At 38.3% G+C, this 13,739-nt stretch overlaps 1 protein-coding gene and 1 pseudogene across 5 annotated transcripts in view; both read right to left on the bottom strand.

Moving 5' to 3' along the window:
- CHEK1 (checkpoint kinase 1) overlaps nucleotides 1-13,739 on the bottom strand; it is a 51,098-nt gene that overhangs the window by 22,067 nt on the left and 15,292 nt on the right. For all 5 annotated transcript variants that reach the window (XR_010113505.1, XM_055095057.3, XM_057299289.2 and 2 more), the window contains exons 9-12: nucleotides 10,221-10,329; nucleotides 9,853-10,030; nucleotides 9,478-9,609; nucleotides 265-366 (exon numbers count right to left, since the gene is read on the bottom strand). Coding sequence is in view for 4 of the 5 variants with exons in the window: in XM_055095057.3 (XP_054951032.1) it covers nucleotides 265-366; nucleotides 9,478-9,609; nucleotides 9,853-10,030; nucleotides 10,221-10,329 (521 nt within the window). In the remaining variant the exon portion in view is untranslated. The remainder of the gene's footprint in view (nucleotides 1-264; nucleotides 367-9,477; nucleotides 9,610-9,852; nucleotides 10,031-10,220; nucleotides 10,330-13,739) is intronic.
- Nucleotides 4,230-4,371, bottom strand: LOC112441331 (U2 spliceosomal RNA; annotated as a pseudogene).

Below are 13,739 nucleotides of genomic sequence, written 5' to 3'. Positions count from 1 at the left end.
AGATCCACCCGTCTCGGACTCCCAAAGTGCTGGGATTACAGGCATGAGCCACCACACCTGGCAAAAACTTTTATAATAAGGAAAATGTCATTTGAAAAAAACAATGTTCGGGAAAAATAGATAACGAAAACACATGCTCATAATATTAAATGAAAAAAGCAAGTAACCTATTTACAAATGCCACATATATACAAACATAATGCCATTAAAAAAATTCATATAGAAATATTTCCATAGAAAGAATACAATAAAACATAAAAATACCTTAGAAAGCCGGAAGTCAACCAATATTTTATCATCCATTTCTAACAAATTCACTTTGAAAATGAGTTTATTGTTTCTCCTATCAGTTGTTGATACAGTAACCTAAGGCAACAAAAATAAGGTTAAGCCACATGGGTGAGTAGATAATAAACTAGTAAACCCACTATGAAGAACAGAATAGAAATTTCTCAAAAAACTACAAATAAAACTACCTATATGTTCCAGCAATCCCACTACTGATCCAAAGGAAAGGAAATTATATGGAAGAGAAATTTGCATCCCTACAGCATTATTCACAATAGCCAAGATATGGAATCAACCTAGGTATCCAACAACAGATGAGTGTAGGCCAGGCACTGTGGCTCACGCCTGTAATCCAGCACTTTGGGAGGCCAAAGCAGAAGGATCGCTTGAGACCAGGCTGGGCAACATATCGATACCTCATCTCTACTAAAATTCCCAAAAAATTAGCGGGCCCCAGCTACTCAGGGGGCTGAGGCAGAAGGGTCACTTGAGCCCAGGAGGTTGAAGCTGCAGTGAGCTATGATTGCGCCACTGCACTCTAGCATGGGCAACAGAGCGAGACCCTGTCTCAAAAAAACAAAACAAAAAGCCAAGCAAACAGATAAGGATAATATGATATATATACACAATGAAATACTACTCAGCCATATAAAGGAATGAAATCCTGTCATTTGCAGCAACATGGGTGGAACTGGAGGACATTATGTAAAGTGAAATAAGCCAGGAACAGAAAATTAAACATCGCATGTTCTCACTCATATGTGGAAACAAAAAAACTGTTAATTTCATAGAAGTAGAAGGCAGAACAGAGGATACTAGAGTCTAGGAAGGGGAGAGGGAAGGGAAAGATAGAGATTCGTGAAAGAATACAAAATTACAGCTAGATAGGAGTAAGTTCTAGACCACTGTAGGATGACTATACTTAACAATAATAGAGTTTCAAATAGCTAGAAGGATACTGAACATTCCCATCACTGAACATTCCCATTCCCACAATGTTTGAGATTATGAATATGCTAATTATCCTGATCTGATCATTATACATTATATGAATCAAAACATCACTACACACCCCATGAATACATTACAATTATTGTATCAATTTAAAAAAATCTGCTGGCTACCTCCATAACAGGAGTAATATTAAGTATGCTGATAATCTCACTCATTCCAGAGTCTCTCTTCTCCCAGTGGGTATGTGTGTCCCCAGCCCAATCTATCAACAGGGGTGCAGCTCCTAGGGATTGAGTGTATATGAACTCATAGCAACAAAACTGTCTTTTACCAAAATACCACTGAAAGAAGAAACAATCGAAGATGAAAACATAATGGGAGGAAAAACAAGATTATTAAAACGTGAGAAAGAAAAAGGCCTGACTTGTGGCTGAAAAGCTAGAGCGGCAATTAGAAGATGGCAAAGGTCTTGAGAGGCCTTCAACTTCCACTTTCAGTCTTTTAGAACGTTCCTATGGCATGGAAAGACGCTCAGCCTAGCTGAATGATGCGGAAAGAAAGACTCAGCTAACAGACAGTGCCAAGACTCCAAATATGGGAGTAAGGATGTTTTAGACCACCCGCCACAGTAAAGACATCAAATGACTACAGCTGGATGAGTTAAGCCTGAGCAAGATCAGCAGATGTGCCCAAAAAAACACAGCCCAAATTACAAAAGTTTTTGTAATAATTCTTACTTCAAGAAACTATGAAAACACACAACTATACCACGACTGTGCAGCACTGAAATAACCCACTATGTTCTGGGAAAATTAATACAAGATATTCAACTCAACACATCTGAATTAAGCTCTTAAACTTCAAAGACAAAGAAAATACTTCAAGAACTGAGAGAGAGTGAATCAAGGAGTGATGTCAGTGAAAATGGCAGAGAAAAGAACTCCAGAAGTCCATTACTCCACAAAAGCAATTTTAAAAACCTGCCAAAGCCTGTCAGAATCAACTTTTTCAGAACATTGTAAACTAGCTAAAAGCTTGCAGCAACTTATTCAAAACAAGTGAAACGCAGTAAGAACAGTGAGCTTTCTGGCATTTTAACTTACCCTGTTTATCCCCTGCTCCTCACTTAGTAGCAGCCTTGAAAATAACAGTTCATATTTAAGGTATAGGTCCAGGTGGGAGCAGAATAAACCTCATTTACAAACTATCTTAAGCCGATCTGACCCTCTAAAATGACCTGATCAAAAGGCTTGTCCTGGCCAGGCACAGTGGCTCATGCCTGTAATCCCAACACTTGGGGAGGCCGAGGTGGGTGGATCACCTGAGGTCAGGAGTTCAAGACCAGCCTGACCAACATGGTGAAACCCTGTCTGTACTAAAAATACAAAAATTAGTAGGGTGTGGTGACAGGTGCCTGTAATCCCAGCTACTTGGGAGGCTGAGGCAGGAGAATCGCTTGAACCCGGGATGCGGAGGTTGCAGTGGGCTGAGATCGCACCATTGCACTCCAGACTGGGCAACAGTGCAAGACTCCATCTCAAAAAAAAAAAAAAAAGAGGCTTGTCTTTATTTCACCTTTGTAACTCTAACTCACCTTGTGCTAAAGCTGCTCCTGAGTAGCGTTTGCTGAAAACACTCACAGGAAAATGCTTTAGTCTCTGTTGCCTGAAGCAATGAAAGCAACTGGTGCAAACTGACTACCCAAGAAGTTTGGAAGAAGAGGTTAGGGAGTGAGATGTTTCTGGGGAATAGGACTCTGAAAAGGTCCAACATATACCTGGGAATCTAAAAAGACACACCCATGACCAGGGCAGTACATATGCTTAGGAAAGAGCTGAGAAGGCCCCTAAGCTCTACATGTGCCCTAACTTTGCATTTTGCACAAGCAGATAGCGAAGGCTGAAGCAACGTTGTAAACTTCTTGGTTGAGTATTGCAGGTGTGCCCCAACACAAATACAGAACACTCTGCAGATTTTTTGTTTTTGGTATACAGAATTTAAGGAAATCTCTGTCCAATCATTAGCTGACCACTAAAACTAATGGGACAGAAATTGTACAGCCATGCATGACAAACAATACCAACTTTAAAAAATTATATAAGAAAAATCACTAGGGCCGGGCACGGTGGCTCACACCTGTAATCCCAGCACTTTGGAGGCTGAGGCAGATGCATCACCTGAGGTCAGGAGTTCGAGACCAGCATGGCCAACATGATGAAACCCCATCTCTAATAAAAATACAAAAAGCCAGGCACAGTGGCAGGTGCCTGTAGTCCCAGATACTTGGAAGGCTGAGGCAGGAGACTCACTTGAAGCCAGGAGGTGGAGGTTGCAGTGAGCCAAGATCACGCCACTGCACTCCAGCCTGGGCAACAAGAGCAAAGCTCCATCTCAAAAAAAAAAAAAAAAAAAAAAACAAACACCACTAAAAAAAACAAACAACTACATCAAGCGGTAACAAACACTGGCAAGAGGGGAAAATCTGACTTCTAGAGTTGCCACATATTGCCACAATATGTCCAGTTTTCAACAAAAAATTACAAAGCATGTAAGGAAACAAAGTATGGCCCTTATAAAGGAAAAACAGCAACCAAAACTGTCCCTGAGAAACATAAAGAAAGAAGAATAAAGAAAAATGAACAGAGTCTAAGAACTGTGGCACATCAAGTATACCAACAATAAACATAATGAGTCCAAGAGGGAGAGGAGAGTTAGATACCAAAAAAAAAAATCTGAAGAAATAGTGGCCAAAAACTTCCCAAGTGTGATTAAAAACATTAATTTACATATCCAAGAAGCTCAATGAACTCCAAACAGAATGAAAAAAGAAATCCACACCAAGATACACCATAGTCAAACTGTGGTCAACAGAGAAACATAAAAGCAGCAAGAGAGCAGCAACGTCTCACATAAAAGAGATCCTCAGTAAGATTAACAGCTGATTTCTCATCAGAAACCACAAAGGCTAGAAGGCAGTAGTGGCATAATCAAAGTGCTGAAAGACAAAAGCTAATAAGAATTCTATATCCAGCAAAACTACCTGTCCAAAAAGTGGAAGAGAAATTAAGGCACTTAAACTGATAGGAATAGATACTACACTTGATCTTAGCCAAAAGGCTAAGAAGCGATTTTTTTTTTTTTTTGAGACAGTCTTGCTCTGTCACCCAGGCTGGAGAGCAGTCATGCAATCAGATCACGACTCACTGCAGCCTTGATCTCCCATGGCTCAGACTATCCTCCCACCTAAAGCCTCCCCAGTAGCTGGCATTACAGGTGCACACCACAACGCCCAACTAATTTTTAAAATATTTTTAGTAGAGATGGGGGTTTCACCATGTTGGCCAGGCTGGTCTCAAACTCCTGGCCTCAAGCGATCTGCCCACCTTAGCCTCCTAAAGTGCTGGAATTACAGGTGTCAGCCATGACACCTGGCTAAGGCACTTTAGATTCAAAGACACAAATAGGTTAAAAGGAAAAGGAAAAAAAAATAGACCATGGAAACAATAACCAAAAGAGAGCTGGTAGCTGGGTATGGTGGTACATGCCTGCAGTCCCACCTACTTGGGAGGCCAAGGCAGGAGGGTCACTTGAGCCCAGGAATTTGAGGCTGCATTGCACTATGATCGTGCCTGTAAGTAGCCACTACAGTCTAGCCTAGGCAACATAGTGAGACTCCATCTAAAAAAAGGAAAATACACAAGATAGCTGGTGAGCTGATGTGATATACTAACATTAGACAAAATAAACAGACTGATGAAAACTGTCAATTTAGCTGGGCATGGTGGTGCACACCTGTAGTACCCACTACTCAGGAGGATCACTTGAGCCCAGAAGGTCAAGGCCAGCCTGGTAAACACAGAGAGACTGCATCTCTACAAAAACATTTTTAAAAAGTTAGCTGGGTATGATAGTGTACACCTGTAGTCCCAGCTACTTAGGAGGCTGAGATGAGAGGATCACTTGGGCACAGGAGGTCAAGCTATATTAATACAGGGGAAAAAAATCCACATGATTATCTCAATAGACAGAGAAAACATTTGACAAAATCCAATACTCTTTCGTCATAAAAACAAAAACCCCACAGCTAACATCATACTTAATGCTGAAAGACTCGAAACTTTCCCCTAAGATCAAGAACAAGACAAAAACTCTATTTCTGTTCAACATAATGTTGGAAGTCCTAGCCAGGACAACTAAACAAAAAGAATTAAAAGGCATCTGGGTTAAAAAAAAAAAAAAAAAAAGTAAAACAATTTCCTGTATCTCTATTGATAAACAATGTAATTTTTTTTTTTTGAGACGGAGTCTTGATCTGTCGCCCAGGCTGGAGTGCAGTGGCGCGATCTCGGCTCACTGCAACCTCCGCCTCCCAGGTTCAAGCGATTCTCCGGCCTCAGCCTCCCGAGTAGCTGGGATTACCGGTGCCCACAACCACGCCCAGCTAATTTTTTGTATTTTTAGTAGAGACGGGGTTTCACTATGTGGGCCAGGCAGGTCTCAAACGCTTGACCTCACGATCCACCTGCATCGGCCTCCCAAAGTGCTGGGATTACAGGCATGAGCCACCACGCCCTGCCAAATAATGTGATCTTAATATATTAAAAAACCTAAAGAATTTGTCAAAAAAACTACTGGAGTTAATGAATTCAGCAAATTTTCAGGATACAAGATCAATATACAAAATTCATTTGTATATAGCAATGAACAATTTGAAAATAAAATTTTAAAAAATTCCATTTACATCAGCATCAGGATAAAAAAAAAAAAGAATAAACAGGATTACATTTAACCTAGGAAGTGCAAGACTTGAACACTGAAAACTACAAAATATTCTTGAAAGAAATTAAAGACCCTAAAAAAATGGAAAAAAAAAGGCCCCATGTTATTGGACTGGAAGAGTTACTATTAGAGGTTTAGCATCCTTAATCTAAAATCTGAAATCCAAAATGTTCCAAACTCCAAAACTTTTCAGGTGCTGACATCATGTGACAAACTGAAAATTTCATACCTGACAGGTTTGCTTTCTGATAGTTCAATGTACAAACTTTGTTTCATGCACAAAATTATTTAAAACGTTGTATAAAATTACCTTCAGGCTATCTGTATCAGGTATATATGAAGCATAAATAAAATTATTCATGTTTCAACTTGAGTCCCATCTGTAAGTTATCTCAATATGCATATGCAAATATTCCAAAATCCAAACAAATGTAAAATTCACAAAACTTTTGGTCCCAAGCACCTTGAATAAAGAATACTCAATATATACTAAAATGGAAATACTCCCCAATGTAATCTCTTCTAAAATTCCAAATTTTTTTCTTGCAGAAATAAGATAATCCTAAAAGACAGAAAAACAAGGGGCCACAAATAACCAAAATACCTTGAAAAAAAGAACAAACTTGGACAACTCATACTTTCTAATGTCAAAATTCACTATAAAGCTACAGTAATCAACATAGTGTGGTAATGGCATAGCACAGACATATAGATCCATGAAATAAAAGAATTGAGTCCACGGGGGAAGAAAAATAAAAGGGAAAAAAAAGAATTGAGAGTCCAGAAATAAACCCATACATCTATGACCTGTTTATTTTCAACAAAGGTGCCAAGACCATCTAATAGGAAAACATATCTTCAACAAATGGTGCTGGAATCTGAATATTCACATACAAACATTTGAATTTGCACCCTACATCATACTATATACAAATATTAACTCAAAATGGACAAAGACCTAAATGTAAGAGCTAAACTTTAAGACTGTAGTCCCAGCTGCTTAGGAGGCTGGGACTCCTAAAAGAAAGCATAAAGTATAAATCTTTACAATCTTACATCAGGCAACAGTTTCTTAAATTTGACACTAAAAGCATAGGCAACAAAAGAGAAATTATAGATCCACTGGAATTCATCAAAATCTAAATGAGTACATCAAACCACACTAACAAGAAAACAAAAGAATGGGGGAATTTTCTCCCACAGAATGGGATAAAATATTTGCAAATCAGGTACCTGACAAGGTTCTAGTGTCCAGAATATAAAAGAACTCTAACAACTCAGCAATAAAAACAAGCCAGTTAAAGCATGGACAAAATATCCGGATAGTGTTATAAAGAAATGGCCAATAAGCATATAAGAATATGCTCAAGATCATTAGTCTTTAGAGAAATGAAAATCAAAAGCAAAATGAGATAACACTTCATACACACTAGGATGGCCATAGCAAAAAAGGGGAGGCAGTAAGTGTTGGCAAGGTTGTAGAGAAATTGGAACCCTCTTACATTACTGATGGGAACATAAAATTGTACAGGTGCTTTGGAAAAATCATTTCACAGTTTCTCAAAAAGTTAAATGAAGAGTTACCATATGCTCCAACAATTCTATTCCTCCATATATATCTAAGAAATTGAAAACATATGGTCACACAAAAACTGGTACAAGATTGTTCATAGCAGTATTATTCATAATGACGAAAAAGTAGAAACAACCCAAATGTCCATGAGTGGATGGATAAACAAAATTTAATACATACCCACAATAGAATATTATTCAGCCATAAAAAGGAATAAAGTACTGATAAATGCTATGAACCTTGAAAACATTATGCTAAATGAAAGCAGAAAGACCCAAAGGACTACATGTTATATGATTCCATTTACATAAAATGTCCAAAAAGGCAATCCCTAAAGACAGAAAGTAGATTCGAGGTTGCCGGGGAATGGAGCAAGAAAGGAATAAAGAGTGACTCTAGGTGGTACAGAGGTTTTTTGTTTTGTTTTTCTCCCTCTGTGGTGATGCAATGTTCTGGAATTAGGGGCGATGGTTGCACAACCTTGTGAAAATACTAAAAAGCACTGCATTTTACATTTTAAAATGGTTAAAGTGACGGTTCTTATGTTATGCAAATTTTATCTCTGAGTCTACCTGAAAGAAAGTGAATCACCTATGTGAGTGAGAAGACTATCAGGCTGACCTCAGATTTCTACACAGTAACAGTTCCCCCTAATTTTTAATTTTGAAAACTCGAATCTACAGAAAAACTGAAAGAAGAGTATAATAAATAACCATATACTCTTCATTGGCCTTATCTACCAGATATGTGTGTGTTTATTTGCCTTTATGTAGTTGTTTGCCCTTTATTTTTTTAAATTTTAAGCTGAATGAAAATATCACTTCACTTCAACTTTGCTTTGACACTTGTTCTCCTTTGAACAAGGGCATTCTCCTACAAACCACAGTATTATCACACCCAAGAAATCTGACGCTGATACAAAAACATTACCTAATTAATATACAGTCCATATTCAAATTTCCCCAATTGTTCCAATAATGTCTGTTATAGTTTTTTTCAAATACATGATCTAGTGAAAGATCATGCATTGCACTTGCACTTAGTTATCAGGCCTCTTTAGTCTCCTTCAGTATAGAACAGCTCCCCTATTTGTCTTTCATTGACATTAACATTTTTTTTGAAAAGCCTTAAAGACAGTTTAGAATACCAATGTTATAACTATGCTCTAATAATATAAACAATAAAAATTGACGGGTGCAATCAAGGGAGATGGGAGAAAGTGTGGGATTGCTAATGTATTCGTCTTTCATAGTAGGCAGTCAACTGTTATTGTCTACAGTTTAAGTATACATAGTTTTTACGAAGATAATGATTCCAGCTCCCTATTATTTTTAATAACAATAAAAAGGTCTTTTAAGAAATATTATTTCTTAGCCCAGGCACAGTGGCTAAAAATTAAAAATTAAAAAATAAACAAAACTTAAAACAAAAAAATGTATTATTTCTTAAGGTAAAGATCATTTTACTTAGTTTCTTTTTCAAATTAACTAATTACTTTGTATTTTTATGTTTGTTTGGTTTGAGACAGTCTCACTCTGTTGGCCACGCAGGAGTGCACTGGCAGGATCTCGGCTCACTGCAACTTCTGTCTTCCAGGTTCAAGCAATTCTGGTGCCTCAGCCTCCCGAGAAGCTGGGATTACAGCCATGCACCACCAGGCCGGCTAATTTTTGTTCTTTTAGTAGAGACAGGGTTTTACCATGTTGGCCAGGCTGGTCTCCAACTCCTGACCTCAGGTGATCCGCACACCCAAGCCTCCCAAAAAGCTGGGATTACAGGTGTGAGCCACAGCCTATATTTAAAAAATATACTAATGATAGCTTTTACTCAAATATTTAAATTCTTCTTCAGGAAAAGGTATAATGAAAATCAATGAAACACACCTGATTCATACAACTTTTCTTCCATTGATAGCCCAACTTCTCACAAGTCTCTTTCAGGCATTGATAAGATTTGTCTGCATCCAATTTGGTAAAGAATCGTGTCATTCTTTTGACCAACCGCTGCCAGGGGTTCTACATGTCAAACAGAAGACAAATGAATAGATCCATTAGGACTAAAGACAGTAATATCATAGCTATTTAGTCAGACTTAAAATTATTTTGCATGAAGGCCTCCCTCCTCTCTTTCTTCCTTGACCAAAAAAAAATACATGTGATTTAAAAGTTATATATCTAAGATTTACACATTAAAAAAGGACTTTAAGACAATAAAAAATAAAGAGCTGCCATTACTTTAAAAAAATTAAATTCCCTCACCTGTGAGGATCCTGGGGTGCCAAGTAACTGACTATTCAAAAGCATATGATCAGGACATGTGGGCTGGGAAAAGCTGATCCCTTGTACCAATTTATCAATGTATGAGGGGCTGGTATCCCATAAGGAAAGACCTGTGCGGGGTTCTGGCTGAGAACTGGAGTACTTCACATTTTCTTCACTGAGGCATTAAGACAGAAAGAAACATACATTTAATAAAATAAAATCTATCAGGCCTTTCTTATATCACACAAAAGTTCTCAAGCTTACAGTATTATGTTAATGTCGATTATTATGAAAAAACACATACATGTATTATTCTTCATGGGGAATACTACAATCAAAAACTACTCAATCTTTATCAGTCTTACCTAGAAGCACTGTTTACTGGAGAGAAGTCCAAATTGGATTGAATGTGCTTAGAAAATCCACTGGGAGACTCTGACACACCACCTGAAGTGACTCGGGGCCTTTTTGCCCCTAAAAAAGAAAACAAATACAAATGCTTTCAAGTCTTCTATGCAAGTATGTTTTTAAATTAACCCAACTGGCAACCTGAAGAAGTAAAACTATGTCTAAATCTATTTATTTAACACAAAATTTTTGTAAGATATAAAACAAAGTCTTCCTATATATTTTTTAAAAAATATGGCCAAGTTATAAAATTACTAAAACTCATTTGTCAAATTAGGTATTTTACAATACCTAAGTATGATCTGTAGACATGTTCAAAGTGTGGAGTATGCTCAGACCACAATCTTTTTTTTTTCTTTTTTTGAGACGTAGTCTCGCTCTGTCACCCAGGCTGGAGTGCAGTGGCGCGATCTTGGCTCACTACAAGCTCTGTCTCCGGGGTTCACGCCGTTCTCCTGCCTCAGCCTCCTGAGTAGCTGGGACTACAGGCGCCTGCCACCACGCCCAGCTAATTTTTTTTTTTTTTTTTCGTATTTTTAGGAGAGACGGGGTTTCACCATGTTAGCCAGGATGGTGTTGATCTCCTGACCTCGTGATCCGCCTGCCTCAGCCTCCCAAAGTGCTGGGATTACAGGCGTGAGCCACCGCGCCCGGCCCAGGCCACAATCTTAATGGCATCTTTTATGGGTAACAGAACAATGTTCTATGAAGACGACAGACCTGGCTAAAGGACTAGAACTTTTTAAAATAAAAAATAATTTATGATAATAGCAATAAACATTATGAATCTGCTATAGCCAACATTCTTTGATTCCTTGGAAAAGCTTTATAAAGAAGAATATTATATGGAAAATGACACCACTGTAAATTTATGGTTACAATCCCTAGCCAAACCTCAATATTGCCAGATAATATTTGTTTCTCTAGTTTCCTTTCCTTTTCTCCACAAGGATCATTTCAAAACTACACTTTTCTGTAATTCCCAAGACTACCATCCAGTACCTATACTACCACCTCCCATTTCAGAGAGAAAATAAAGCCATTAGACAGAAACTACATCAACTTATCCCTACCAAAGCTAAGTTATTTGTATTATTATACATCTTTTCATCCCTTCCATTCTCCTATCGAATGTTCATCTCTCTACTTGTGCTCTGGAGCCCATACCCTTCTACCTCCTTAGGGATCTTGATCCTCTGTTATTTATTTCCTTTCTCTTAGACTGTCAGCCTCTTCCTCTCTACGGGATCCATACCCAAACCACTTAAACATGCTTAAGTTTTTTTTTAAACCTGCTTTTTATTTATTAATCCACTCATTCAAATATTTTATTAGGTCTACTCTGTGCCAGGCATTATTCTAGGTATCAGGTATTCAGCAGTGAGCAAAATAGAAAAAAAACTCTTGACCTCTTAAATCCTACGTTCTACTGGGGAGAGACAAAATAACATAAAATAAATACAAATACAGTTAAAAATCAGTAAGCTAAATGGTGGTAAGTACAATGAAGGAAAATAAAATGAAGAAATGTGTTGGATTGCGTATGTCCACAAGACAGTAAAAATTTAAAAAATTTAAGAAATGTGTTAGAGGGAAGAGGATACCATTTTAAATAGCATGGCCAGGAAAGGCTTATTGGAAAGACGACACTGAAGTCAATATCCAAAGAAAGTGAGAGAATAAGACATGCAAATAAGTCCCATGGGAAAAAGCATTTTCAGGCATAGGAACAGTCACTACAAAAACAGTGAGGGAGAAGTGTGCCTAGAGCACTTGGAGAACAATAAGAAGACAACAGTATGACCAAGGGGGAGCAAAGCAGAACTGAGGTTGGAGAGGTAATGTAAGGAACAAAATTGTGTAAGAACTCACAGGTCATGAACTGATTTTAGCTTACACTACAGGTGAGAACTAAAGCATTGGAGAATTTGGGTAGAATAGTGATATATTCTAATTCACTTTTAAATCAGAACATTTTGGAAAGATATCACGGTAATTTGGAATGATAGGGTAGCAGTAGAGGTAAAAAAAAGGTAATCAGATTCTAAGATTTTTTTAAAGATAGAGGTTAACAGAATTAGCTGGTGTACTGGATGTGAAGTAAAAGAGAATGAGAAAAATGAAGGATGATTCCAAAGTTTCTGATCTGCATAATAAGAATAATGCAGTTGCCATTAACCAACATGGGAAAGACTTTGAAAAGGAACGGGTTTGAAAGGAAAAGATCAGTAACTCAGTTTGGAATTCATCAAGTGTGAGATGCCTCTTAACATTAAAGTGAAATTTCAGAAGGCAGTTAAGACATGTAAGTTTGCAATTCAGAGGAAAGGTCTAGGTTGATATAAATGTGACTATCAACATATAGTTTTATTTAGAGCCATGAAACCAAGTAATATCACTAATGGAGTGAGTGTGGAGAAGAAAACAAAGGAGATCCATAGATTCAGCCCTGGAGAACTCCAATAGTAGGAGGCTGAGCAGATGAAAAAAAACCATCAAAAGAGACTGAAAAGAGCGACCAGTGAGAAGGACGAAAATCAGAAGAGTGTAATGCCTGGAAGCCAAATGAAGAAAGTGTTTAAAGGAGGAGGGCATGATCAACTGTATAAAATACTGATGAGATAAAACAAGAGGTCTGAGAACTGACTACCCCCCCTTATCCATGGAGGGATATGTTCAAGTGGATGCCTGAAAGTACAAATGGTACCAAACCCTATATATGTTCTTTGGATCTAATAACCAAAACAGCTACTAAGTGAGTTACAAGCAGGTAGCACATGGAACGTGAATACACTGGAAAAAGGAATGATTCACGTCCCAAGTGAGATGAAGTAGGACAGCACAAGATTTTATTATGCTACTCAGAACAGCATACAATTTAAAACCTATGGCAGGGCATTGTGGCTCATGCCTATAATCCCAGTACTTTGGGAGGCCGGGGTGGGTGGATTGCTTAAGCCCAGGAGTTTGAGAACAGCTGGGATTACAGGCGTGAACCACCACACCTGGCTAATTTTTGTATTTTTGGTAGAAAAGCCTAGGCAACATGGCGAAGCCTCATCTCTACCAAAAATACAAAAATTAGCCAGGCATAGTGGCTCACACCTGTAGTCCCAGCTACTCGGGAAGCTGAGATGGGAGGATCATTTAAGCTCAGGAGGTAGAGGTTTCAGTAAGTCGAGACCACGCCACTGCACTCCAGTCTGGGCGACAGAGCAAGATCCCGTCTCAAATTAAATAAATAAATAAAACCCATGAATTTTTTTTTTTTTTTTTTTTTGAGACGGAGTCTCGCTGTCGCCCAGGCTGGAGTGCAGTGGCGCGATCTCGGCTCACTGCAAGCTCCGCCCCCTGGGGTTCACGCCATTCTCTTGCCTCAGCCTCCCGAGTAGCTGGGACTACAGGCGACCGCCACCTCGCCCGGCTAATTTTTTGTATTTTTAGTAGAGACGGGGTTTCACCATGTTAGCCAGGAT

Source organism: Pan paniscus, chromosome 9 (genome assembly GCF_029289425.2).
Source record: "Pan paniscus chromosome 9, NHGRI_mPanPan1-v2.0_pri, whole genome shotgun sequence".
In the NCBI taxonomy this organism is placed as follows: domain Eukaryota; kingdom Metazoa; phylum Chordata; class Mammalia; order Primates; family Hominidae; genus Pan; species Pan paniscus.
The sequence above is the reverse complement of the archived record's forward strand: the minus strand, read 5'-3'. Positions and strand labels throughout refer to the sequence as shown.